Genomic DNA, 24,957 nt, shown 5'->3' on the forward strand with positions numbered 1-24,957 from the left:
GGACTACAGGCACCTGCCACCACACCTGGCTAATTTTTTGTATTTTTAGTAGAGACGGGGTTTCACCATGTTGGCTAGGATGGTCTGGATCTCTTGACCTTGTGATCTACCCCCTCAGTCTCCCAAAGTGCTGGGATTACAGGTATGAGCCACCGTGCCCAGCCTGTATATATTAAAATTTATACATTTTTAAGATACTAAAATTTCCAACTGAGATTTAGCTATTTTTCTTTTTGCTTATTTATTTTGAATTGCAGTTCATGTGATCCTTCCATTGAATAATTTTAAAAACAATATTTTTCAGTTCTGGAATTTCCATTTATCTCTATTTTGAATAGGTTCCAGGTCTCTTGGAAAATGTACCATTTTTGAGTTTATTAACCATATCAACCATAGTTACTTTAAAGTCTCTGCCAGGAAGTTCTGGTATCTGGATTACTTGTTTATCTTTTTTTTTTCTTTTATGCCATTGAGTTCTATTTTGTAACATGCCTTGTATATTTTTATCAAATCCAAGATGTTGCAGATGAAAAATTTTGAAGGCTCTTGGGGATATTTCTTTATCCAAAGAGGGTTAAATTTTCTTTTGGATCATTATTAGAGTACTGGTAACTCCCTCTGCCCCCACTGAAGGCTGGTTTTAGCTTCACTAAAGACTGCCCTATTTCTGTTTTCTCTTTACTTCTGGGCATAATCCTGGTCCTAGTGCGTGATTGATCCTTACTCCTAAGGCATGACCATTCCATGATTTCAACTGAAAGTCGGGGGTTCAAGAAGGCTCCTTATCTGTGGGGCTTGAACTCCATCCTCTGTCTCCCCAGCCTGGTGCTGCTGCTGAAATCACTGCTCAGCATTTTTGCCCTCCAGCCACTGTCATCTACCTGCCTGTACTCACTTGGAAGACTAGAAGTTCATACCCAGGCTTTCGCCCCTCTTCCTGGGTACACATAGTTAATTAAGGCAGCTGACAGTCAAAGATGAATACCCGGGGTGGACGCAGTGGTTCACACCTGTAATCCCAGCACTTTGGGAGGCAGAGGCGGGAGTTCACAAGGTCGGGAGATCGAGACCATCCTGGCTAACATGATGAAACCCCATCTCTACTAAAAATACAAAAAATTAGCCAGGTGTGGTGGTGGGTGCCTGTAGTCCCAGCTACTCGGGAGACTGAGGCAGGAGAATCGCTTGAACCCAGGAGGCAGAGGTTGCAGTGAGCTGAGATCGCACCACTACACTCCAGTCTGGGTGACAGAGCAAGACTCAATCTCAAAAAAAAAAAAAAAAAAAAAAAAAAAAAGAAACAGATGAATACCCAGGGAAAACATTTTAGATATCTGAGGAGACCAGGAACAATGAAAGGAAGAAACAAAATGGAACCTCCTATACCAGGAGAAGCAGAACTAGTGTAACTACTGGAGGGGTGAGGAGAAGAGCTGCCCAGGCATCTGGAGTTTCAGCTGGGGTTCAGCTCTGCCCCATCACCCCAGGCTGAGGCATTGCTTTCTTATGCATGACCATGATGGAAAGAACAACTATCCCCAGTCTAGGCTTTCAGGACATGGTTACATGTTTATGTGTGTTTAATGCTCTCCTTATTGGGGCTAAGCAAGTTGGGTATATATTGGAATGAAAAAAGTTGAAAGTTAGATTCTTTTAGGGTTGGGTTTTTTGTTTGTTTTGTTTTGGCCAGGTCACTAGGATTGAAGGTGGGAGAGACAAATGAATTGAAGAATTGGAAGAGTTATTGAAGGCATAGGTCCTGGAATCTAAATTGGAAAGGAAACGAAGTTAGGAAAAGAATGATTTCAGATGTCAAGTGATGGGAATGTAAAATGGCTCTTGATCAAAGACCTCTGCAGCTACACATCATATAACCAGTGCACCACCAGGTCCATACATCAGTATGGCTCTACAGCAGTTTCTCTAGGACAATGGTCCGCAACCTTTTTGGCACCAAGGACCAGTTGCATAGAAGACAGTTTTTCCACAGACCAGTGGCGGAGGGATGGTTTCAGGGTGATTCAAGCACATCACATTTATTGTGTACTTTATTTCTATTATTACATAGTAATATATAATGAAATAATTATACAACTCACCATAATGTAAAATCAGCAGGAGGCCTGAACTTGTGTTCCTGAAACTAGGCAATCCTATCTGGGGATGATGGGAGACAGTGACAGATCATCAGGCATTAGATTCTCAAAAGGAGCTTGCAGCCTAGATCCCTTACATACGTAGTTCACAATAGGGTTTGCGCTTCTATGAGAATCGAATGCCTCCGCTGATCTGACGGGAGGCAAAGCTCAGTTGGCAATGCAAGTGATCGGGAGCAGCTGTAAATACAGATGAAGCTTTGCTCGCTCACCGGCCGCTCACCTCCTGCTGTGTGATATGGTTCCTAACAGGCCATGGACCGGTACCAGTCCATGGCCTGGGGGATGGGGACCCCTGCTCTAGGACAAACCAAAATAAACAGTATACTTCCTCACTTGGAAAATGAAAATAATAGTGTCTTATTTATAGGGTAGTTGGGTATATGTGAAGTATTTAGAGCAGTTCTCAGCACATAGTAAGTGCTACGTAAAGACTAGATTTATTGGCCGGCCGGGTGCAGTGGCTCATGCTTGTAATCCCAGCACTTTGGGAGGCTAAGGCGGGTGGATCATGAGGTCAGGAGATTGAGAGCAGCCTGTCCAACATGGTGAAACCCCGTCTCTACTATTAAAAACACAAAAATTAGCTGGGTGTGGTGGTGGGCACCTATAGTTCCAGCTACTCTACTACTGAGACCAGCCTGACCAACATGGGTAAACCCCATCTCTACTAAAAATACAAAATTAGCCAGACGTGGCGGCGCATGCCTGTAATCCCAGCTACTCAAGAGGCTGAGGCAGGAGAATCACTTGAACCTGGGAGGTGGAGGTTACAGTGAGCCGAGATCGTGCCACTGTGATCCAGACTGCGCAGCAGAACGAGACTCCATCAAAAAAAAAAAAAAAAAAAAAGAGATTGGATTTATTATTACTATAGGAAACACAACTCTCTGCTCTGCCACCACCTATGCTGAGTATCACCATAAGGCCAGCCTGCCAGTGACTATTTGGAAGAGCTGTAGCATCTAGCAATACTTCCAACATGTCTTCTGTTTCCCAAATAATAATACAAAATATGAAACAAAATGAACAGTAGAGGAAACATTTGGAACAGGAAACCATGTCTATCTCCTCTGTAAACCTGTCCATTTGAAATTTGGATTACTGCTTCTTGGATTCATTCAAGGCAATGGAAATAACCAAACTTTCTGCCTTCAACTACCTGGTCCAAGGAAATCAATCCTGTCTTTCCTCTCTAATCTTAATCTTCCCACCTGGATCTTGTGGTTTTAAGCCTACCTAGTCATAAAGGCCAACTGCAAATATTTCAGCTTTATTGGAACTCAAGAGCGTTCTGGGTTTGTTCTTTGTGATTCTTCCCTTTTATTTCACTTCCACCTAACTTTTAACCTTTTTTTTTTTTTTTTTTTTTTTGAGTTGGAGGAATGTCACTCTGTCACCCAAGCTGGACTGCAGTGACCCAATCTCGGCTCACTTGGCAACCTCCACTTCCCGAGTTCAAGCAATTCTCCTGCCTCAGCCTCCTGAGTATCTGGGACTACAGGCACCTGCTGCCACACCTGGCTAATTTTTTTGTATTTTTGTGAGAGATGGGGTTTCACCGTGTTGGTCAGGTTGGTCTTGAACTCCTGACCTCAAATGATCCACCCACCTCTGCCTCCCAAAGTGCTGGGAATACAGGTGTAAGCCACTGCGCCTGGCCGCTTTTAACACTTGATGTTATATTCCACTTCCAGCATGTAGCTCTTAAATTTAGATATTATATTCTATTTCCAGCTGTGTCCTTTTTTTTTTTTTTTTTTTTTTGAGACAGAGTTTCACTCTTGTTGCCCAGGCTGGAGTGCAATAGTGTGATCTTGGCTCACCGCAACCTCTGCCTCCCAGGTTCAAGTAATTCTCCTGCCTCAGCCTCTCGAGTAGCTGGGATTACAGGCATGCACCACCACGTCCAGCTAATTTTGTATTTTTAGTAGAGATGGGGTTTATCCATGTTGGTCAGGCTGGTCTCAAACTCCTGATCTCAGGTGATCCGCCCGCCTCGGCCTCCCAAGGTGCTGGGATTACAGGCGTGAGCCACCGCGCCCAGCCTACCTTTTTTATTCTTGAGAGTGGACTTAGTTTTACCAACTTTGATGATTTGAATTCTCTGAGGCCCATGTCTCCTCCTGCTCCTGACCAACTCTTGTAGGTTCCCGCCTGATTCCAGCCCCCAAGAAGCTACTTTCAGCTTTGAAATTTATGTGCCAGCTTTGCCTACCCCCTGAGAAAGGGAGATTAGATCAGGTGCTTTGCATCTGGTATTTTGCAGTTTTGCCAAAAGTGATGATTATGACCCCTCAGCATAATTTCATAGCCACCAACAATGTTCTTAGGTTTGGTTAGCAATCCAAATATACTTTAAGCTACCACCAGATTAAACTGTCTTAAGAAAGTAGAATTGACTGTCATTATTTGTGGATTCTGAATTTGTGAATTCAACAACTCACTAAAATTTATGTGTAACTCAAAATCAGTAACTGTTTCACTTTTTAGGTCATTTGCAGACATGCAGGGAGTGGCAAAAAATTTTGAGTTCTCCAAGGGTGGTTCCCAGCCTTGGCCAGGTCAAACAAGATGACACCCTGTCCACCTTGTTTCAACCCTCATACTGCAAACAAGTATTCTTGACTTGATATAGTTAGTGCCTTTTTTTTTTTTTTTTTTTTTTTTGCATCTTTGTTCTTTATGTTGGTGATTTTGTTGTTTAATGTCACCCCCAGGCATAGTGCTGAAGTACTGTCTCATGTTCCTAAGTGCAAAAGGGCTATGATTATGTCTTTTTTTTTGAGACAGATTCTTACTCTGTTGCCCATGCTGGAGTGCAATGTCGTGATCTCAGCTCACTGCAACCTCCACCTCCCCCAGCTCAAGCCATTCTCCTGTCTCAGCCTCCTGAGTAGATGAAACTACAGGCACACACCACCACGCCCAGCTACAGTTTTATATTTTTAGGAGAGATGGGGTTTCACCAAGTTGGCCAGGCTGGTCTAGAACTCCTGATCTCAAGTGATCTGCCCACCTTGGCCTCCCAAAGTGCTGGGATTACAGGCATGATCCACTGTGCCTGGCCCTGATTATGTCTTTTGGAGAAAATATCTATGTTAGAGAAGCTTAATTCAGGCATGAGTTATACTGCTGCTGGCCGTGAGGTCAGTGTTAGTGAATCAACAGTATGTATTAAATAAGGTGTCTTCAAACAGAAACACCCCAAAAAACGGGTCGTGTATTGATCAATTGATGAAAATGTGACCAGAGGCTTGCAGGAACCTAATTTTGTATTTTCCCTAGGAGTAATCTTTCAGTATTCCCTAACTCAGGTGTCTGTGATGACTTTATAGAACATAAACAAGAATGATGAAAATGGGTGGTGTCCAGGATGGGAACATAACATGTACAGCATCAGCACTTTCATATGAAAGTCTCCCAACAGCACAGGTGCAGCTGTACGTTCCACCAGTACACAGGGCACATTCAGTTCAAGAGCTGAGGTCGATATGGTGTACACCCTGTAATTATATGGAAGCCGCCACTTTTATTTGCCAGAATTTGTGCAAAGTCCTACTTTCTTCTCAAGTCAAGTGTAGTCTCTAGACGAGATATATGGCAGCAAACAATGTTGATGATGAGTTCCAGGCACTGCTAACATTCTATATTTTTTAACTCAGCACATACCTAGGCACAGTGCTGCCAGAGAGTAAACTCATAGTTATCTTAGTGGGTACACCTGGGTCCAGGAAAATAGGATTTATGTTTGCTATTTACCCTTTCCTCACAATAATAAATCTGCAGGTTTTTTTTTTTTTTTTTTTTTGAGACAGAGTTTTGCAGTTGTCGCCCAGGCTAGAGTGCAGTGGTGCAATCTTGGCTCACTGCAACCTCTGCCTCCCAGTTTCAAGGATTCTCCTGCCTCAGCCTCCCAAGTAGCTAGGATTACAAGCATGCACCACCACGCCCAGCTAATTTTTTGTATTTTTTAGTAGAGATGGGGTTTCACCATGTTGGCCAGGCTGGTCTTGAACTCCTGGCCTCAAGTGGTCCACCCGCCTCTGCATTCCAAAGTGCTGGGATTACAGGTATGAGCCATCACACCTGGCCAAAATCTGCAGTTTTATATCAAAATGTATCATCAGTGACAGTCCCTAAGGGCAATCACATGTTTTTCTGACACTGTAGTTGTATCACAATATATCACAACTATTAGCATTATGGACTAGAAAAGCAGTACATTTACTGTTTTTCAAAACTAATTGGACTATCCTTGATACCTACCATCCCCAGCCTGTTTGAGATGCAGTAAGGGGCTCAGATTGGTGCCAAAATCTTGGGCACACCCTCAGCCATGAGTTACCATGATTAGCGGCAAGTGCAGATGAAACCTTGTCCTGGTGTGTGCCCTTGGGTTCTTTGAAGCCGATGAGTGATTTAGAACATTGGCAGCCAAGTATAAGCTGGTCATATGGAGTCACACATGAAGCTGAGAGATGTCTGATTCATCTCATAATGAAAGCTGTTACTCTTATCAAAATTTCATCAACTTTGGGGAATGATTATGTTGCTGACTAGAGATCAACATGGAAATCTGGGTATAAAAAGCAGTCAGGGAGGCTGGATCCTTTCTTCCAGTGGCTGCCTCAAATCCAGCAGGCCCTTGAATAAAGTCATTTTGTCCAACGTCATTTTGTTATAACTTTGATGGGAAAAAAGAAATTGATTCCCAGCCCGGGCTGTTGTCAGAGTGGAGCTTGCATGTTCTCTCCGTATCTGTGTGGGTTTTCTCTGGGCATTCCAATTTTCTCCTGCATCCCAAAGATGTGCACTTTAGGGGAATTGGCATGTTGACATTGTCCCAGTCTAAGTGAGTGTGAGGTGTGCGTGACTGTGCCCCGTGATGGCATTCATCCAGTCTAGGGTTGGTTCTTGCCTTGTGCCCTAAGCTGCAGGGACAGGCTCTGGCCCCCTGCGACCCTGAACTGGAATAACTATCTAAATCATTATTTTACTTGTGTTTGTTAATCTGTCTTAAATGTATATATGGCTCACATTATTTATTTCAATGTTTAATATTAGAAGTGTTTTGGTATTTATTTAGATGTTTGGTGATGTTTTTCTGACCCCTGAAAAAAGAAAACAGTAATATACAATAAAAACTTAACTCTTTTTTTTTTTAATTTTTTTCAGAGACAAGGTCTTGCTCTGCTATCCAGGCTGGGGTGCAGTGGTGCAATCATAGCTCACTGTAATCTCAAACTCCTGGGCTCAAGTGTTCCTCCCACCTCAACCTCCCAAGTAACCGGGATGATAGATGTGGGCCACTACTCCTGGGCTAATTTTTTTTTTAATTTTGTAGAAATAGAGTCTCACCATGTTGGTCAGGCTGGTCTCAAACTCCTGGCCTCAAGCAGTCCCCCTGCCTCAGCCTCCCAAGTTCTGGGATTACAGACATGAGCCACCATGCTGGCCCTTAACTCTTGTTTATATCAGATTATGGCAAAGTTAGTTTCGTTATACATCATTTCACTTAAAGTTACAGTTTCCAAGAACCTATTGATGATGATAAGTGAGGGCTTACAGTACATATCTTGGAGATAAATCATTGTGAATGCACAGTCACCTCTCAGGCTAAATAAATATTAACTCAGGAACACCAGAATCCAGGTCAATTCCAGAATCTGACCTCATTCTTCCCTCTTCCCTTTGGATAAAGGTGTTTCTTTGTTTATGAGAACTATAGGAATGCCTCATTTTTATGCAAATATAAAGCAAGTGCCCAACCACCGCATTCACCTAAATGCAGATGTTTTGGAGGCTCAAAACTCAAGGGTCTCCACCCAGGATCCATACATACAGAAAAGACACTTGTCCAGGATGGGGGCTAAATCTTTGGAGTTGAGTGTTATGTTTTTATTTTGCTTTGTTTTTCATAGTTTTTTGTGCAAAAAATGAGTGGAGCAAAGTAGCTGAGGGAACTGACTGTATGCTAGTCTTTTTGAGATTCAGAACTAGTGATACATTGGAGTCCAGATGACAAGTGTGGCAGGGAGTGGAAACCCTGTTGAGAGACGGGGACTTGAGAAGCATCCTCACCTTTGGTGAGGATGTTGATGTTCTCTCAAGCTATTCCATCTACATTGGCAATCATGAGGCTCCCGATGGAAGCTTTTGAGAATCAGACTGTTGGGGATTTGCTGCAGGAAGAGTTGTGACAATCAAGCCATTTAAATCTGAATAATAAAACCGCATGATATTTCATTTTCCCCTGCAGGCTTTTGAAGCCTTTGATATCCTGTTTACATCAAACACATTTACTCCTAAGAAAATCTTTAGTGTATACAATTCCACATACAGATATTTTAAATGACTGACTACTTTGGCTTAGAAGAGTACAAATGACACCCCAGTCTTTTAAAATTTCAATTAGATTAAGTTTAATCTAGGCTAAATTCATTGATTGATCACCTCAAATATTGAAACATAATTGCCTCAAATATTGAAACAATAAAGTAGTATTGTTCCTTAATTTCTTAGTATTTTCTCTATTAGAGATTCTCTTATTGTAGGATTTTGAATAAATTTCATGGATGGTTTCTTTTCTTTTCTTTTCTTTTGAGTGGAGTTTTGCTCTTGCTGCCCAGGCTGGAGTGTAATGGCGAGATCTCGGCTCACTGCAACCTCCGCCTCCCAGGTTCAAGCAATTCTCCTGTCTCAGCCTCCTGAGTAGCTGGGATTACAGGTGTCCTCCACTATGCCTGGCTAATTTTCGGTATTTTTAGTAGAGACGGGGTTTCACCATGTTGGCCAGGCTGGTCTTAAACTATTGACCCCAGGTGATCTGCTTGCCTCGGCCTCCCAAAGTGCTGGGATTACAGGCGTGTATTACGGGAAGTCAGGGACCCCGAACGGAGGGACCGGTTGAAGCCATGGCAGAAGAATGTGGATTGTGAAGATTTCATGACATTTATTAGTTCCCCAAATTAATACTTTTATACTTTCTTATGCCTGTCTTTACTGCAGTCTCTAAACATAAATTGTGAAGATTTCATGGACACTTATCACTTCCCCAGTGAATACCCTTGTGATTTCCTATGCCTGTCTTTACTTTAATCTCTTAATCCTGTCATCTCGTAAGCTGAGGAGAATGTATGTCACCTCAGGACCCTTTGATGATTGTGTTAACTGCACAAATTGTAGAGCATGTGTGTTTGAACAGTATGAAATCTGGGCGCCTTGAAAAAAGAACAGGATAACAGCAATGTTCAGGGAACAAGAGAGATAATCTTAAACTCTGACTGCCGGTGAGCTGGGCAGAACAGAACCATGTTTCTCTTCTTTCAAAACCAAATGGGAGAAATATCGCTGAATTCTTTTTCTCAGCAAGGAACATCCCTGAGAAAGAGAATGCCTGAGGGTAGGCCTCTAAAATGGCCCCCTTGGGTGTGGCCGTCTTTTATGCTCAAGCTGTAGGGATGAAATAAGCCCCAGTCTCCCATAGCGCTCCCAGGCTTATTAGGACGAGGAAATTCCTGCCTAATAAATTTTACTCAGACCGGTTGCTCTCAAACCCTGTCTCCTGATAAGATGTTATCAATGACAATGGTGCCTGAAACTTCATTAGCAATTTTAATTTCACCCCAGTCCTGTGGTCCTGTGATATCCTGCCTCCATTTGCCTTGTGATATTCTATTACCTTGTGAAGCACATGATCTCTGTGACCCACACCCTATTCGTACACTCCCTCCCCTTTGAAAATCACTAATAAAATCTTCCTGGTTTTGCGGCTTGTGGGGCATCACAGAACCTACTGACATGTGATGTATCCCCTGGATGCCCAGCTTTAAAATTTCTCTCTTTTGTACTCTGTCCCTTTATTTCTCAACCCGGCCGGCGCTTAGGGAAAATAGAAAAGAACCTATGTGACTATTGGGGGCAGGTTCCCCAATAGGCATGAGCCACCTCGCCCAGGCAGATCTGTTTTTTATTTCCCTTTAAGATGGAACTTCCCTTTTTTTGAAAAAATTTTACTTTAAGTTCTAGGGTACATGTGCACAACGTGCAGGTTTGATACATAGGTATACACGTGCCATGCTGGTTTGCTGTACCCATCAACTCGTCATTTACATTAGATATTTCTCCTAATGCTATCACTCCCCCAGCCTCCACCCCACGATAGCCCCCGGTGTGTGATGTTCCCCACCCTGTGTCCAAGTGATCTCATTGTTCAGTTCCCAGCTATGAGTGAGAACAAGCGGTGTTTGGTTTTCTGTCCTTGTGATAGTTTCCTGAGAATGATGGTTTCCAGCTTCATCCATGTCCCTGCAAAGGACATGAACTCATCCTTTTTTATGGCTGCATAGTATTCCATGGTGTATATGGGCCATATTTTCTTAATCCAGTCTATCATTGATGGACATTTGGGTTGGTTCCAAGTCTTTGCTATTGTGAATAGTGCTGCAATTCACATATGTGTGTATGTGTCTTTATAGTAGCATGATTTATAATCCTTTGGGTATATACCCAGTAATGGGATTGCTGAATCAAATGGTATTTCTAGTTCTAGATCCTTCAGGAATCACCACACTGTCTTCCACAATGGTTGAGCTAATTTACACTCCCACCAACAGTGTAAAAGCATTCCTATTTCTCCACATCCTCTCCAGCATCTGTTATGTCCTGACTTTTTAATGATCGCAATTCTAACTGGTGTGAGATGGTATCTCATTGTGGTTTTGATTTGCATTTCTCTGATGACCAGTGATGATGAGCGTTTTTTCATGTGTCTATTGGCTGCATAGATGTCTTCTTTTGAGAAGCATCTGTTCCTATCCTTTGCCCACTTTTTGATGGGGTTGTTTATTTTTTTCTTATAAATTTTTTTGAGTTCTTTGTAGATTCTGGATATTAGCCCTTTGGCAGATAGGTAGGTTGCAAAACTTTTCTCCCATTCTGTAGGTTGCCTGTTCACTCTGATGGTAGTTTCTTTTGCCATGCAGAAGCTCTTTAGTTTAATTAGATCCCATTTGTCTATTTTGGCTTTTGTTGCCATTGCTTTTGGTGTTTTAGTCATGAAGTCCCTGCCCATGCCTATGTCCTGAATGGTATTGCCTAGGTTTTCTTCTAGGGTTTTTATGGTTTTAGGTCTAACATTTAAGTCTTTAATCCATCTTGAATTAATTTTTGTATAAGGTGTAAGGAAAGGATCCAGTTTCAGCTTTCTACCTATGGCTAGCCAGTTTTCCCAGCACCATTTATTAAACAGGGAATCCTTTCCCCATTTCTTGTTTTTGTCAGGTTTGTCAAAGATCAGATGGTTGTAGATGTGTGGTGTTATTTCTGAGGCCTCTGTTCTGTTCCATTAGTCTACATATCTGTTTTGGTGCCAGTACCATGCTGTTTGGCTACTGCAGCCTTGTAGTATAGTTTGAAGTCAGGTAGCATGATGCATCCAGCTTTGTTCTTTTGGCTTAGGATTGTCCCAGCAATGCGGGCTCTTTTTTGGTTCTATATGAACTGTAAAGTAGTTTTTTCCAATTCTGTGATGAAAATCATTGGTAGCTTGATGGGGATGGCATTGAATCTATAAATTACCTTGAGCAGTATGACCATTTTCACGATATTGATTCTTCCTATCCATGAGCATGGAATGTTCTTCCATTTGTTTGTGTCCTCTTTTATTTCATTGAGCAGTGGTTTGTAGTTCTCCTTGAAGAGGTCCTTCACATCCCTTGTAAGTTGGATTCCCTTGTAAGTTTATTCTCTTTGAAGCAATTGTGAATGGGAGTTCACTCATGATTTGGCTCTCTGTTTGTCTGTTATTGGTGTATAGGAATGCTTGTGATTTTTGCACGTTGATTTTGTATCCTGAGACTTTGCTGAAGTTGCTTATCAGCTTAAGGAGATTTTGGGCTGAGACAATAGGGTTTTCTAAATGTACAATCATGTCATCTGCAAACAGGGACAATTTGACTTCCTCTTTTCCTAATCGAATACCGTTTCTTTCTTTCTCTTGCCTGATTACCCTGGCCAGAACTTCCAACCCTGTGTTGAATAGGAGTGGTGAGAGAGGGCATCCTTGTCTTGTGCCCATTTTCAAAGGGAATGCTTCCAGTTTTTGCCCATTCAGTATGATATTGGCTGTGGGTTTGTCATAAATAGCTCTTATTTTTTTGAGGTACGTTCCGTCAATACCTAGTTTATTGAGAGTTTTTAGCATGAAGGGCTGTTGAATTTTGTCAAATGCCTTTTCTGCATCTACTGAGATAATCATGTGGTTTTTATCACTGGTTCTCTTTATATGATGGATTATGTATATTGATTTGCATATGTTGAACCAGCCTTGCATCCCAGGGATAAAGCCAAACTGATTGTGCTGGATATGCTTTTTGATGTGCTGCTGCTGGATTTGGTTTGCCAGTATTTTACTGAAGATTTTCGCATTGATGTTCATCAGGGATATTGGTCTAAAATTCTCTTTTTTTGTTGTTTCTCTGCCAGGCTTTGGTATCAGGATGATGCTGGCCTCATAAAATGAGTTAGGGAGGAGTCCCTCTTTTTCTGTTGATTGGAATAGTTTCAGAAGGAATGGTACCAGCTCCTCTTTGTACCTCTGGTAGAATTCGGCTGTGAATCCATCTGGTCCTGGACTTTTTTTGGTTGGTAAGCTATTAATTATTGCCTCAATTTCAGAGCCTGTTACTGTTCTATTTAGGGATTCAACTTCTTCCTGGTTTAGTCTTGGGAGGGTGTATGTGTGCAGGAATTTATCCATTTCTTCTAGATTTTCTAGTTTATTTGCGTAGAGGTGTTTATAGTATTCTCTGATGGTAGTTTGTATTTCTGTGGGATCAGTGGTGATATCCCCTTTATCATTTTTTATTGTGTCTATTTGATTCTTCTCTCTTTTCTTCTTTATTAGTCTTGCTAGCGGTCTATCAATTTTGTTGATCTTTTCAAAAAACCAGCTCCTGGATTCATTGATTTTTTGAAGGGTTTTTTGTGTCTCTATTTCCTTCAGTTCTGCTCTGATCTTAGTTATTTCTTGCGTTCTGCTAGCTTTTGAATGTGTTTGCTCTTGCTTGTCTAGTTCTTTTAATTGTGATGTTAGGGTGTCAATTTTAGATCTTTCCTGCTTTCTCTTGTGGGCATTTAGTGCTATAAATTTCCCTCTACACACTGCTTTAAATGTGTCCCAGAGATTTTGGTATGTGTGTCTTCATTCTCATTGGTTTCAAAGAACATCTTTATTTCTGCCTTCATTTCGTTATGTACCCAGTAGTCACTCAGGAGCAGCTTGTTCAGTTTCCATGTAGTTGTGCAGGTTTGAGTGAGTTTCTTAATCCTGAGTTCTAATTTGATTGCACTGTGGTCTGAGAGACAGTTTGTTGTGATTTCTGTTCTTTTACATTTGCTGAGGAGTGCTTTACTTCCAATTATGTGGTCAATTTTAGAATAAGTTTGATGTGGTGCTAAGAAGAATGTATATTCTGTTGATTTGGGGTGGAGAGTTCTGTAGATGTCTATTAGGTCTGCTTGGTCCAGAGCTGAGTTCAAGTTCTGAATATCCTTGTTAACTTTCTGTCTCATTGATCTGTCTAATATTGACAGTGGGTTGTTAAAGTCTCCCATTATTATTGTGTGGGAGTCTAAGTCTCTTTGTAGGTCTCTAAGGACTTGCTTTATGAATCTGGGTGCTCCTGTTTTGGATGCATATATATTTAGGATAGTTAGCTCTTCTTGTTGAATTGATCCCTTTACCATTATGTAATGGCCTTCTTTGTCTCATTTGATCTTTGTTGGTTTAAAGTCTGTTTTTTCAGAGAGTAGGATTGCAACCCCTGCTTTTTTTTGTTTTCCATTTGCTTGTTAGATCTTCCTCCATCCCTTTATTTTGAGCCTCTGTGTGTCTTTGCACGTGAGATGGGTCTCCTGAATACAGCACACTGATGGGTCTTGACTGTTTATCCAGTTTTCCAGTCTGTGTCTTTTAATTGGGGGCATTTAGCCCATTTACATTTAAGGTTAATATTGTTATGTGTGCATTTGATCCTGCATGATGTTAGCTGATTATTTTGCCCGTTTAATGGATGCAGTTTCTTCCTAGCATCGATGGTCTTTAACAATTTGGCATGTTTTTGCGTGGCTGGTACCAGTTGTTCCTTTCCATGTTTAGTGCTTCCTTCAGGAGCTCTTGTAAGGCAGGCCTGGTGGTGACAAAATCTCTCAGCATTTGCTTGTCAGTAAAGGATTTTATTTCTCCTTCACTTATGAAGCTTAGTTTGGCTGGATATGAAATTCTAGGTTGAAAATTCTTTGCTTTAAGGATGTTGAATATTGGTCCCCACTGTCTTCTGGCTTGTAGGGTTTCTGTCGAGAGATCTGCTATTAGTCTGATGGGCTTCCCTTTGTGGGTAACCCAACCTTTCTCTCTGGCTGCCCAGAACGTTTTTCCTTCATTTCAACCTTGGTGAATCTGACAATTGTGTGTTTTGGGGTTGCTTTTCTCGAGGAGTATCTTTATGGTGTTCTCTGTATTTTCTGAATTTGAATGTTGGCCTGCCTTGCTTGGTTGGGGAAGTTCTCCTGGATAATATCCTGAAGAGTGTTTTCCAACTTGGTTCCATTCTCCCCATCACTTTCAGGTACACCAATCAAACATAGATTTGGTCTTTTCACATAGTCCCATATTTCTTGGAGGCTTTGTTTGTTTGTTTTTTACTCTTTTTTCTGTAACCTTGTCTTCTCACTTTGATTAATTTGATCTTCAGTCACTGATACCCTTTCTTCCACTTGATCGAATCAGCTATTGAAGCTTGTGCATGCATCGTGAAGTTCTCGTGCCATGGTTTTCAGCTCCATCAGGTCATTTAAGGTCTTCTCTACACTGCTTATTCTAGTTAGCCATTCGTCTAACCTTTTTTCAAGGTTTTTAGCTTCCTTGCAATGGATTTGAAGTCCTCCTTTAGCTTGGAGAAGTTTGTTTTTACCGACCTTCTGAAGCCTACTTATGTCAACTCATCAAAGTCATTCTCCATCCAGCTTTGTTCCATTGCTGGCGAGGAGCTGTGATCCTTTGGAGGAGAAGAAGTGCTCTGATTTTTAGAATTTTCAGCTTTCTGCTCTGGTTTCTCCCCATCTTTGTGGTTTTATCTACCTTTGGTCTTTGATGTTGGTGACCTACAGATGGGGTTTTGGTGTAGATGTCCTTTTTGTTGATGTTGATGCTATTCCTTTCTGTCTGTTAGTTTTCCTTCTAACAGTCAGGACCCTCAGCTGCAGGTCTGTTGGAGTTTGCTGGAGGTCCTCCCCAGACCCTGTTTGCCTGGGTATCACCAGCGGAGCTGCAGAACAGCAAATATTGCTGCCTGATCCTTCCCCTGGAAGCTTCATCCCAGAGGGGCAGCCACCTATATGAGGTGTCTGTCAGCTCCTACTGGGAGCTCTCTCCCAGTTAGGCTACACAGGGGCCAGGGACCCACTTGAGGAGGCAGTCTGTCTGTTCTCAGAGCTCAAACACTGTGCTGGGAAAATCACTGCTCTCTTCAGAGCTGTCAGACAGGGACATTTAAGTCTGCAAATGTTGTCTGCTGCCTTTTGTTCAGCTAAGCCCTGCCCACAGAGGTAGTGTCTAGAGGCAGTAGGCCTTGCTGAGCTGCAGTTTGAGCTTCCCAGCACTTTGTTTCCCTCCTCAAGCCTCAGCAATGGTGACGCCCCTCCCCCAGCCAGGCTGCCACCTCACAGTTCCATCTCAGACTGCTGCGCTAGCAGTGAGCAAGGCTCCATAGGCGTGGGATCTGCTGAGCCAGGCACGGGAGAGAATCTCTTTGTGTGCCGGTTGCTAAGACCTTGGGGAAAGCGCAGTATTTGGGTGGGAGTTTCCCGTTTTTCCAGGTACAGTCTATCATGGCTTCCCTTGGCTAGGAAAGGGAAATCCCCCAACCCCTTGTGCTTCCTGGGTAAGGTGACACCCTGCCCTGCTTCAGCTCACCCTCCGTGGGCTGCACCCACTGTCCAACCAGTCCTAATGAGATGAACCAGGTACCTCAGTTGGAAATGCAGAAATCACCCATCTTCTGCATCTATCATGCTGGGAGCTGCAGACCAGAGCTGTTCCTATTCAGCCATCTTGGAATGGATCAGCTAAGATGGAACTTTCAAAACACTGTTTTTGATAAAGGAAACATCCTTTATCCCTTGGTTTACTTAAATGTATTTATTATAGCAATTCATTATGATTTTAAACTTGTGGTCAAATTTTTTTAAACCCCTAACATTTTTATGCACTCCAAGTATCCATTAGTTCATTATGCCAATGTTTCAGCAACAGTGTTTTGAAATTTAATAACAATATTTTGATAGCCTTCTATCCATGTAAAATAGTCTCCCATTTTACATGTAGGAAGAGCTATCATATATTTTGCTCTTGTATGGACAACTCACACATTAGACTTTTGTCTCTCTACAGTTCTAGGCTTTTCCTCAGAAGAAGAATTTGAAGATTACGTTAAGCAAATAAATAACTCTAAAAACGTTTTGGCTGCTATTGTTTTTGACCATGACTTCAAAAATAGCAATGATCCCCTGCCACTGAAGGTGAGAAAGTTTTATGCAGAAACCTCATATTTCTACTTCCAATTTCTAGAGATTTAATGAAGTAGAGGTATTGTTCGTTATTCCATTTTGTAAGTGGAGGACCATAGCTTTCCCAAGATCATAGTGCTTATGTGTGGTAGAGCAGGGATTGGAATCCAGATCTAACTAACTTCAGTGTCTGTGCATTAATTTAGCCAGTGCTTCATGCTAATGAGGAAGGAATTGTATTCACCACCTACCAGGCTTTATTCATAAACTGGACTCATAGGAAACACTGACAATTGTGGACATTGCCTCTGCCATTGTATCTGATAGGGCAACTGTCTGTAGCCCTATAGATGATGGTAAAGAAAATGCACATTTCCTGGGACAAAACACCTGATGCAGTAAATAAAACATACGCATCTTCATTAGCAGGGAACACAACATGAAATATTTCCTTTTTCTTTTGAGTGAATCTCATAATTTCTCTTCTAATTATAAATACAGAAAATAACTCTAAGGCTTAAGCAGGCTGAATCAAAATTAGAACATCTGCAAACACCAGGGAAGATTCTGATAATAAGCCCCCAAGGAGGAGAAGCAAGGACAGTGCTTTGAACTTGGGGTCTCTGGTGTTGAGTAAAATAACCAAAGTACAACATATAGATATGCCCAGAGCCAAAATTCTGCATTTAGGATACAGATGGTTGTCAATGGAACAAAAAAGTAAGGAAAACTGCCAGGTTTTAACTAGGGTAATAGGTATCCTTTCATTCCACCCCATAACTTCCTCCATATAGGTCAATGTCCCTCAAGATGGTGACTCATTGTAAACTGATGCTGATCTAGGCTCAGTGGTGCACACTGGGCTTGGCAATTTAAATTTAAATTGGTGCAATTGGAAACTTCACCTCTTGTGTCTGGCATGGTCTCCCTCGCCCTGCCCTATATTTGGCTTGCACATGCTTACCTTGTGCAACTGCTGCTGTGACTGTCTGTATTGCCTCTTCTGACCACATGTACCGCTTCCTTCCTACATCCTTCCATGAATACCTTAACCATGTGTCTATCACTGAGTTTATACTACAATGTAAATCTGTATGTTTCCTCAACTAGAATTTGAGCTCCTTGAGGAATAGGGGCTGCCTCCTTGAACATGGAATAAGTCCCTAAAACTTTTATCTTCATAACTGAGTATATGAATATTCATCCAGACGTATGGTCTCTGCCTGTCCCTCCTACTCTTCCTGATTTCTCTGGTCTGAGCCTTCTGACTTTTGACAACTCTTGGTCCATTTGCTGTCTTTTTTTTTTTTTTTGAGACAGAGTCTCACTTTGTTGCCCAGGCTGGAATGCAGTGGTGTGATCTTGGCCCACTGCAACCTCCACCTCCCGGGTTCAAGTGATTCTCCTGCCTCACGTCCGAAGTAGCTGGGATTACAGGCGCCCACCACCACTCCTGGCTAATTTTGTATTTTTAGTAGAGACAGGGTTTCACCATGTTGGCCAGGCTAGTCTCGAACTCATGACCTTAAGTGATCTACCCGCCTCAGCCTCCTAAAGTGCTGGGATTACAGGTGTGAGCCACCATGCCTGGCCCATTTTTTGTCTTTTAAAGTTAGTTAACCTCAGCATGATGTACCTTGACGTTTACTCAGTTCTCCAAAATTAGTACTACCTTTTCATTTAATAATTAGACTATGGAACACTCCATACTGAGATCTTATCACATTCCTCCTCCATTCTCATATCAGAGTCTTCTTTATGTTATCATTGCTTTTAAGAGAAGAAGAGATTTTCCTTTTAGAACACTACACTTGACTGACATAAAGGGAAGGAAAATTAATAATGCCTTTTGGTACATTTCATTTTAGTATGCAGCCAGCTGTCTGTTTAGGGAAAAAACATTCATAATTACGTAAAAGTTACCACACATTTTCTTACCACAAGCCTGCAGTATACATCTAAGTGTTGCTGACACCTCAATAAAAAATTTCACAAAATTAACAGAGGATGGATTTAAAGGAGGTGGGCTTGAGTTCAGATGTAGTCAGAGCATGGGTGCCTTGGGACAAATTTGCTCTCACTTCCGGATGTCCAGAATATACTTCAGCCTCATCAGGCAGTCTACCTCGAAATCACATATTCCCAGTTGTACTTTAACTTTCTTTTGTTTCTGATTATTCTTTAATTAATTTTGGGTGGGGGGGGGGAGTTCTTTGATATTGATTGTTTCTTATTGCTCCTTCTAGGTAAAATATTACCTGCGTTTTAGTAATGAAAGGAAGAGCAATATGCTGTACGATGTTTATGAAGAAGAAGGCTGGTTGACAAATTTTCTCTTTCCACCTATCCCTTCGGTGGGACCCAGAAACTGTGATGAAAATGGAGGGAGTCCTGGTAAGCAGATCTTTATTCTTAATATCCCAGTCATATAGGACGAGCCATTAGGTATTTATACTTCTGTTTCTTTACTCTTGCAGTGCAAGCCGCTTATTTTTAACTTACTATTTTGGTGATTTTTAAATGTGTCCAAAACCCCATATGAAAAATCCTATATACTTGAACAACATATTTTTATTGCCTTTTATCCTTTCCTGGTCGTTACCATTGTATATCTTTATATTTTCATGTAGCTTAATTGTGAATTTTTGACTTACATGACGTAATGAACATTTGTAGGTACTGACACAGCCTGATTAATTGTAACTGTGTGTTATTCTGTTGGATTGATGAGTGATTTTTAATATAACTATAGTAATTTAAAAATTTCAACTTACTATACAGCCTACCATTTACAAGGATTTAGTGTGGGGGCTTTGCTTTTACCAATAACTTTGCAAATTTACCTTGAGGAAACTATTCAACCAAAGAAATAAACTGATTAATTTAGCATAATTCTTAAAAATTTGAAATAACCTACATCTTAGGCATGGTAAGTTAATAGTGCAAATATAAATACAATTTGACAGAACATTGTGCAGTCATTAAAATACTCATGAGATCTTTTTGTAAAAGCAAAGTTCAGAACTGTATTATCAAATTATATCTATGTTAACTGCATATTCATCAGCATAAAACTGGGACAGATACCCAAATATGAAAACAATTGCTCTGTTAGGGTGGCAGAATTGTGATGTATGTTATTCTCTTTAAAAATAATTTCAGGCCAGGTGTGGTGGCTCACACCTGTAATCCCAGCAATTTGGGAGGCCAAAGTGGGCGGATCATTTGAGGTCAGGAGTTCAAGACCAGCCTGGGCAACATGATGAAACCCTGTCTCCAATAAAAGTACAAAAATTAGCTGGGTGTAGTGGCGGGCACCTGTAATGTCAGCTACTTGGGAGGCTAAAGCAGGAGAATCGCTTGAACCTGGGAGGCGGAGGTTGCAGTGAGCCAAGATCATGCCACTGCACTCCAGCCTAGGCAACAGAGCGAGACTCTGTCTCAAAAAAAATTAATAATAATTTTCAAATATTATTTTTCCAGTCATAAAATTTGAAATGAAATCTTATGCCTTTTCCAAATTATGTTACTGCATTATAACCTTAGTCTACTAGTAAGAAAACATTAAACCCAAATTGTGGAACATTCTCCAAAATGGCTGACCAATATTCTTAAAAACTCTCATGGTCATGAAAAACAAGGAAAGAATGAGAAACTTTAACAGCTCAGAGGAGACTATGGAGACGTGACAGCTAAATGCAATGCAGTATTCTGAATGGGATCCTAGAATAGAAAAAAAAAAGACATTCGGGAAAAACTGGTAAAATTCAATAAAGTTTGTGTAAAGTATAAATACTGTTGCCCCAATGTTGATTTTTTTTGTTTTGTTTTGACAAATGTACAATGGTAATGTAAGATGTAATATTAGGGAGTTAGGGAGGCTTCATACAGGATATATAATAGTATTTCTCAATCTTTTTTATTATTGCCTTTCTAAGGAGAGCTTTAGACATTTTTTCTGTATCAGCTCCCCCATGAAGTATTAATATCACAGATACACTATAGGTCTGTTCATATACTGTGACCCCATTGAGAATGCATAGTATATGGGAATTCTCTGTATTGCCTTTGGAACTATTCTGCAAAGACTGTTTCTCTTCTAAGATAAAATATGTATATATATAAAATATTTATTTATTTATTTAGAGACAGGGTTTCCCTGTGTCACCCAGGCTGGAGTTCAGTGGTGTGATCTCAGCTCACTGCAACCATCGCCTCCCAGGCTCAAGCGATTCTCCTGCCTCAGCCTCTCCAGTAGCTGGGATCACAGGCATGTGCCACCATGCCCAGCTAATTTTTGTATTTTTGGTAGAGACGGGGTTTCACCATGTTGGCCAGGCTGGTCTTGAACCCCTGGTTTTAAGCGATCTACCTGCCTCCACCTCCCAAAGTGCTGGGATTACAGGCATGAGCCACCGTGCCTGACCAAAAAGTACATTTTTAAAAATTTTCCTACCCAAGGTACCATAAAATGAATTTCTTCAATCTGATAAAGCACATTGTGAAAAATGTGTAGCTTACTGATAAAATTGAACATTTCCCTCCTGATATCAGGAATGTTTGCTCTCATCAGTTCTATTCAGCATATTCCTGGAAGTTCTCATCTGCACCAGAAAAAGAAAAAGAAATAAAAGGCATTAATTTTGGAAAAGATGGAAAGAAATTATATTTCTTTGCAGGTGACAGAATCATGTATACAGATAAAAGAAATTACAAAAAAAAAACCTACTGCAACTAATGTGTTAATTTAGTAAAATCCCAAGATACAAGTACATGACAATAAATTATAATAAGCCTACATCAAAAATAACAAAGCACTTCTAAAAGAAAAATTTAAAGAACCTCAACAAATGGTAAAATATTTTAACTTCCTTGATTGGATGACTCAAAATTGTTACAATGTAAAGTCTCCCTAAATTGAGCTACAGGGTCAATATACACACAGTCAACATCTCAGCAGGGGCTGGGCTGAGGTTGCTTATGCCTGTAATTCCAGCATTTTGGGAGACCAAAGCAGGCAGATCACCTGAGTTCAGGAGTTCAAGACCAGTCTGGGCAACATGACGAAACCCCGTTTCTACAAAAAATACCAAAAAAAAAAAAAAAAATTAACCGGCACAGTGGCGTGTGCCTGTAGTCCCAGCTACTAGGGAGGATGAGGCGAGAGAATTGCTTGAGCCCAGGAGGTGGAGGTTGCAGTGAACCTAGATCACGCCACTGCACACCAGCCTGGGCGACAGAGTGAGACATTCTCTCCAAACGAAAACAAAAACACAAAAAACCTCAGCACGCTATTTTAGAGAAATTGACAAGTTTATTCTAAAATTTACGTGGAAATGAAAAGGATCTGGGTTGGGAACAGGCCCCCAAATCTGGCCATAAACAAAATCTCTGCAGCACTGTGACATGTTCGTGATGGCCGTGATGCCCACGCTGAAGGTTGTGGGTTCACCGGATTGAGGGCAACTGAACACCTAGCCCACCCATGGTGGAAAACCGCTTAAGGCGTTCCTAAGCCACAAACAATAGCAAGAGCGATCTGTGCCTTAAGGACATGTTCATGCTGAAGATAACTAGCCAGACCCATCCCTTTATTTCGGCCCATCCCTTTATTTCCCATAAGAAATGCTTTTAGTTAATCTATAATCTATAGAAACAATGCTTATCACTGGCTTGCTGTCAATAAATATGTGCGTAAATCTCTGTTCGAGGCTGTCAACTCTGAAGGCTGTGAGACCCCTGATTTCGCACTCCACACGCTATATTTCTGTACATGTGTCTTTAATTCCTCTAGTGCCTCTGGGTTAGGGTCTCCATGACCGAGCTGGTCTCGGCAGATCTGAATTAGGAAAAATAATCTTGGGAAAGAACAATGTCAGCGGACATATTCTGCCTGATTTCAAGATTTTTTGTAAAACTACAGTAATTAAGACGTTGTCATATAGGTGTGAGGATGAACAGATAGACCAACAGAAAGAATAGGATGTCTGGAAATATACACATATGGTCGCAGGGTTTTCTACAAAACTGCAGTATAATTCACTAGGGAAAGAAAATCTTCTCAATGACTTTTGCTGGAGTAACTTGGTATTCCTATGGAAAGAATGAATCTTGATCACTTCCTTACACCCTACACAAAATTAATTAATTCAAGATGATCCTAAAGCTAAAATGATAAAGCTTCTGTGGCAACATTGATGAGAATATCTTTATGATTTGAGGGTAGGCAGTGATTTGTTAGGGCACAAAAGGCACTTTTGAAAAAAATTGAAAAAAGAAGAAATGGATAAATAGGACTTTATCAAAGTTAAATACTTCTCATATTTAAGACACTATTAAATAAAAAGGCAAGATTGCTAGGGGAGAAAATACACACCATTTGTGTATCTGACACAGGAATAACACTCAGAGTACATCAAGGACCTATGCAAATTAATAGAAAAAATAGTTTTTAGATGTTATGGCAATGCTAAATTTCTATGCAAGTTTTAAGTCTTTGTCCTTAATTTCTGTGTTCAATTCATGTACTGGTAAGAAACTGTTTGCATACTGTCACCAGTCAAAGGACCACACTTGGTTTATCACTGACTATCAGACATCAGCTCATGTATGTCACTCAGCTGTGGCACTTCAGCATCACTCACTGATGTCACTTAGTTGTATGAGCTTCATTTCTCTCTTCAACTGTCCAGGATACAGAATCAAAGTCTTTACCTATGCAATAATTAATCCAATTCTCACTTATTTAAATTAATTGAGATTGCAGAAAGCAGCTCTCCAATTTCATGCAATATTTCACTTTTGGTAAGCTGGGGGTTAGGATCATTTTAGAAAGTATTATGCATTTGTGTGGCAAAACCATGATAGCTGCTCTGAAATTTAGACTATCAGAAAGACTCATTACACTTAGCTTTATCTCTGACATACGCTAATTCCCTGTCTTTGTTCAGCTCAGCTGTTTTTTGGTCTATTGTACTTATCAATCTTTGTTTTCTCATTTAGGGTACATCAGCGAAGGGTTCCTGTTTGTGCAACACTCCCTGGATAAGGCCATCATGCGATATCATAGCGGCCAAGCTGCAGAAATGCTGTTTAACAGTGTCAACGTTTTTGTTCAGAGATTTTCCTACCCACCGTATTACCACGATTTCTTCCTTAAGTTTTCTGGTATTTTCATTCCTTTAGTACTTGTATGTATCTTCTCTCTAAATCATCTCACCGTTGTTCAATCCCTTGTGTGGGAAAAGGAAAATCGACTGAAGGTAACTCCCCTTTTCTTGTGGTAGATGAAGCTTCTATAGAAAATTCTGAGTGTATGGGGCAAATTTATGTGGAAGGTTCAATTATTTCTACATAGTCAACACTGATGGATGGTTGTGTTTCAGTAGCAGGCAAGAACTGAGCACTTAGGCTTCTTGGCAATATTATATAACTTTGTTTTTATTAGAATTCCAGGTATAGTTTTCATTTTAGTTCTAGAAGTCTACTTCACAAGAATATTACAGTTAGAATTTAAATGCCAAATCCCCTAAAATCTCTCTGGAATAAAGTAATAATCAACTGGACTCTTGGAATTATATCTAAATGAATTCAGATACAATTCAATTCCAATATTCTGTGATGCTGTGATGTTTATTTATTTATTTATTTCGAGACCGAATCTCACTTTGTCACCCAGGCTGGAGTACAGTGGTCTGATGTCAGCTCACTGCAATCCCCACCTCCCAGGTTCAAGCAATTCTTATGCCTCAGCCTCCCGAGTAGCTGGGATTACAGGTGTGAGCCACCATGCCTAGCTAACTTTTCTTTTGTATTTTTAGTAGAGACGGGGTTTCACCATGTTGGGTAGGCTTGTCTCCAACTCCGGACCTCAGGTGATCCGTCTGACTCGGCCTCCCAAAGTGCTGGGATTACAAGCCTGAGCCACCGTGCTGTATCGATGCTGTGATTTTTTAAAATCAAATTTCTGATCCCTGGATTGTTTAAAATATATGACCTCTTATTGTCCCCTCCAGTATTATGTCTTAGCCCAGAATATGTTGTCTTCAAAATCCAGTCATTATCAGCCATTTAACCAATGATTCATTCAATGATTATTTATTTATTCATTATTGATTTATTAAGTATCTACTTTGTTTCAAGGACCCTGATAAATCATAGGTTTTAATCCTTGGCCGTATTACTCATTATCTCTGTAACATGGCATATATAACTTTTCTAGCTTATTTTC

At 40.8% G+C, this 24,957-nt stretch overlaps 1 protein-coding gene across 1 annotated transcript in view; it reads left to right on the forward strand.

Annotated features, from left to right (window-relative positions):
- Positions 1-24,957, forward strand: part of LOC109024650 (phospholipid-transporting ATPase ABCA3) — a 92,560-nt gene that overhangs the window by 19,902 nt on the left and 47,701 nt on the right. The window contains exons 4-6 of the mRNA XM_055365436.2: positions 16,612-16,739; positions 18,974-19,121; positions 23,730-23,989. Of these exons, the coding sequence (XP_055221411.2) occupies positions 16,612-16,739; positions 18,974-19,121; positions 23,730-23,989 (536 nt within the window). The remainder of the gene's footprint in view (positions 1-16,611; positions 16,740-18,973; positions 19,122-23,729; positions 23,990-24,957) is intronic.

The sequence above is a fragment of the Gorilla gorilla genome, chromosome 18, assembly GCF_029281585.2.
Source record: "Gorilla gorilla gorilla isolate KB3781 chromosome 18, NHGRI_mGorGor1-v2.1_pri, whole genome shotgun sequence".
Lineage (NCBI taxonomy): Eukaryota > Metazoa > Chordata > Mammalia > Primates > Hominidae > Gorilla > Gorilla gorilla.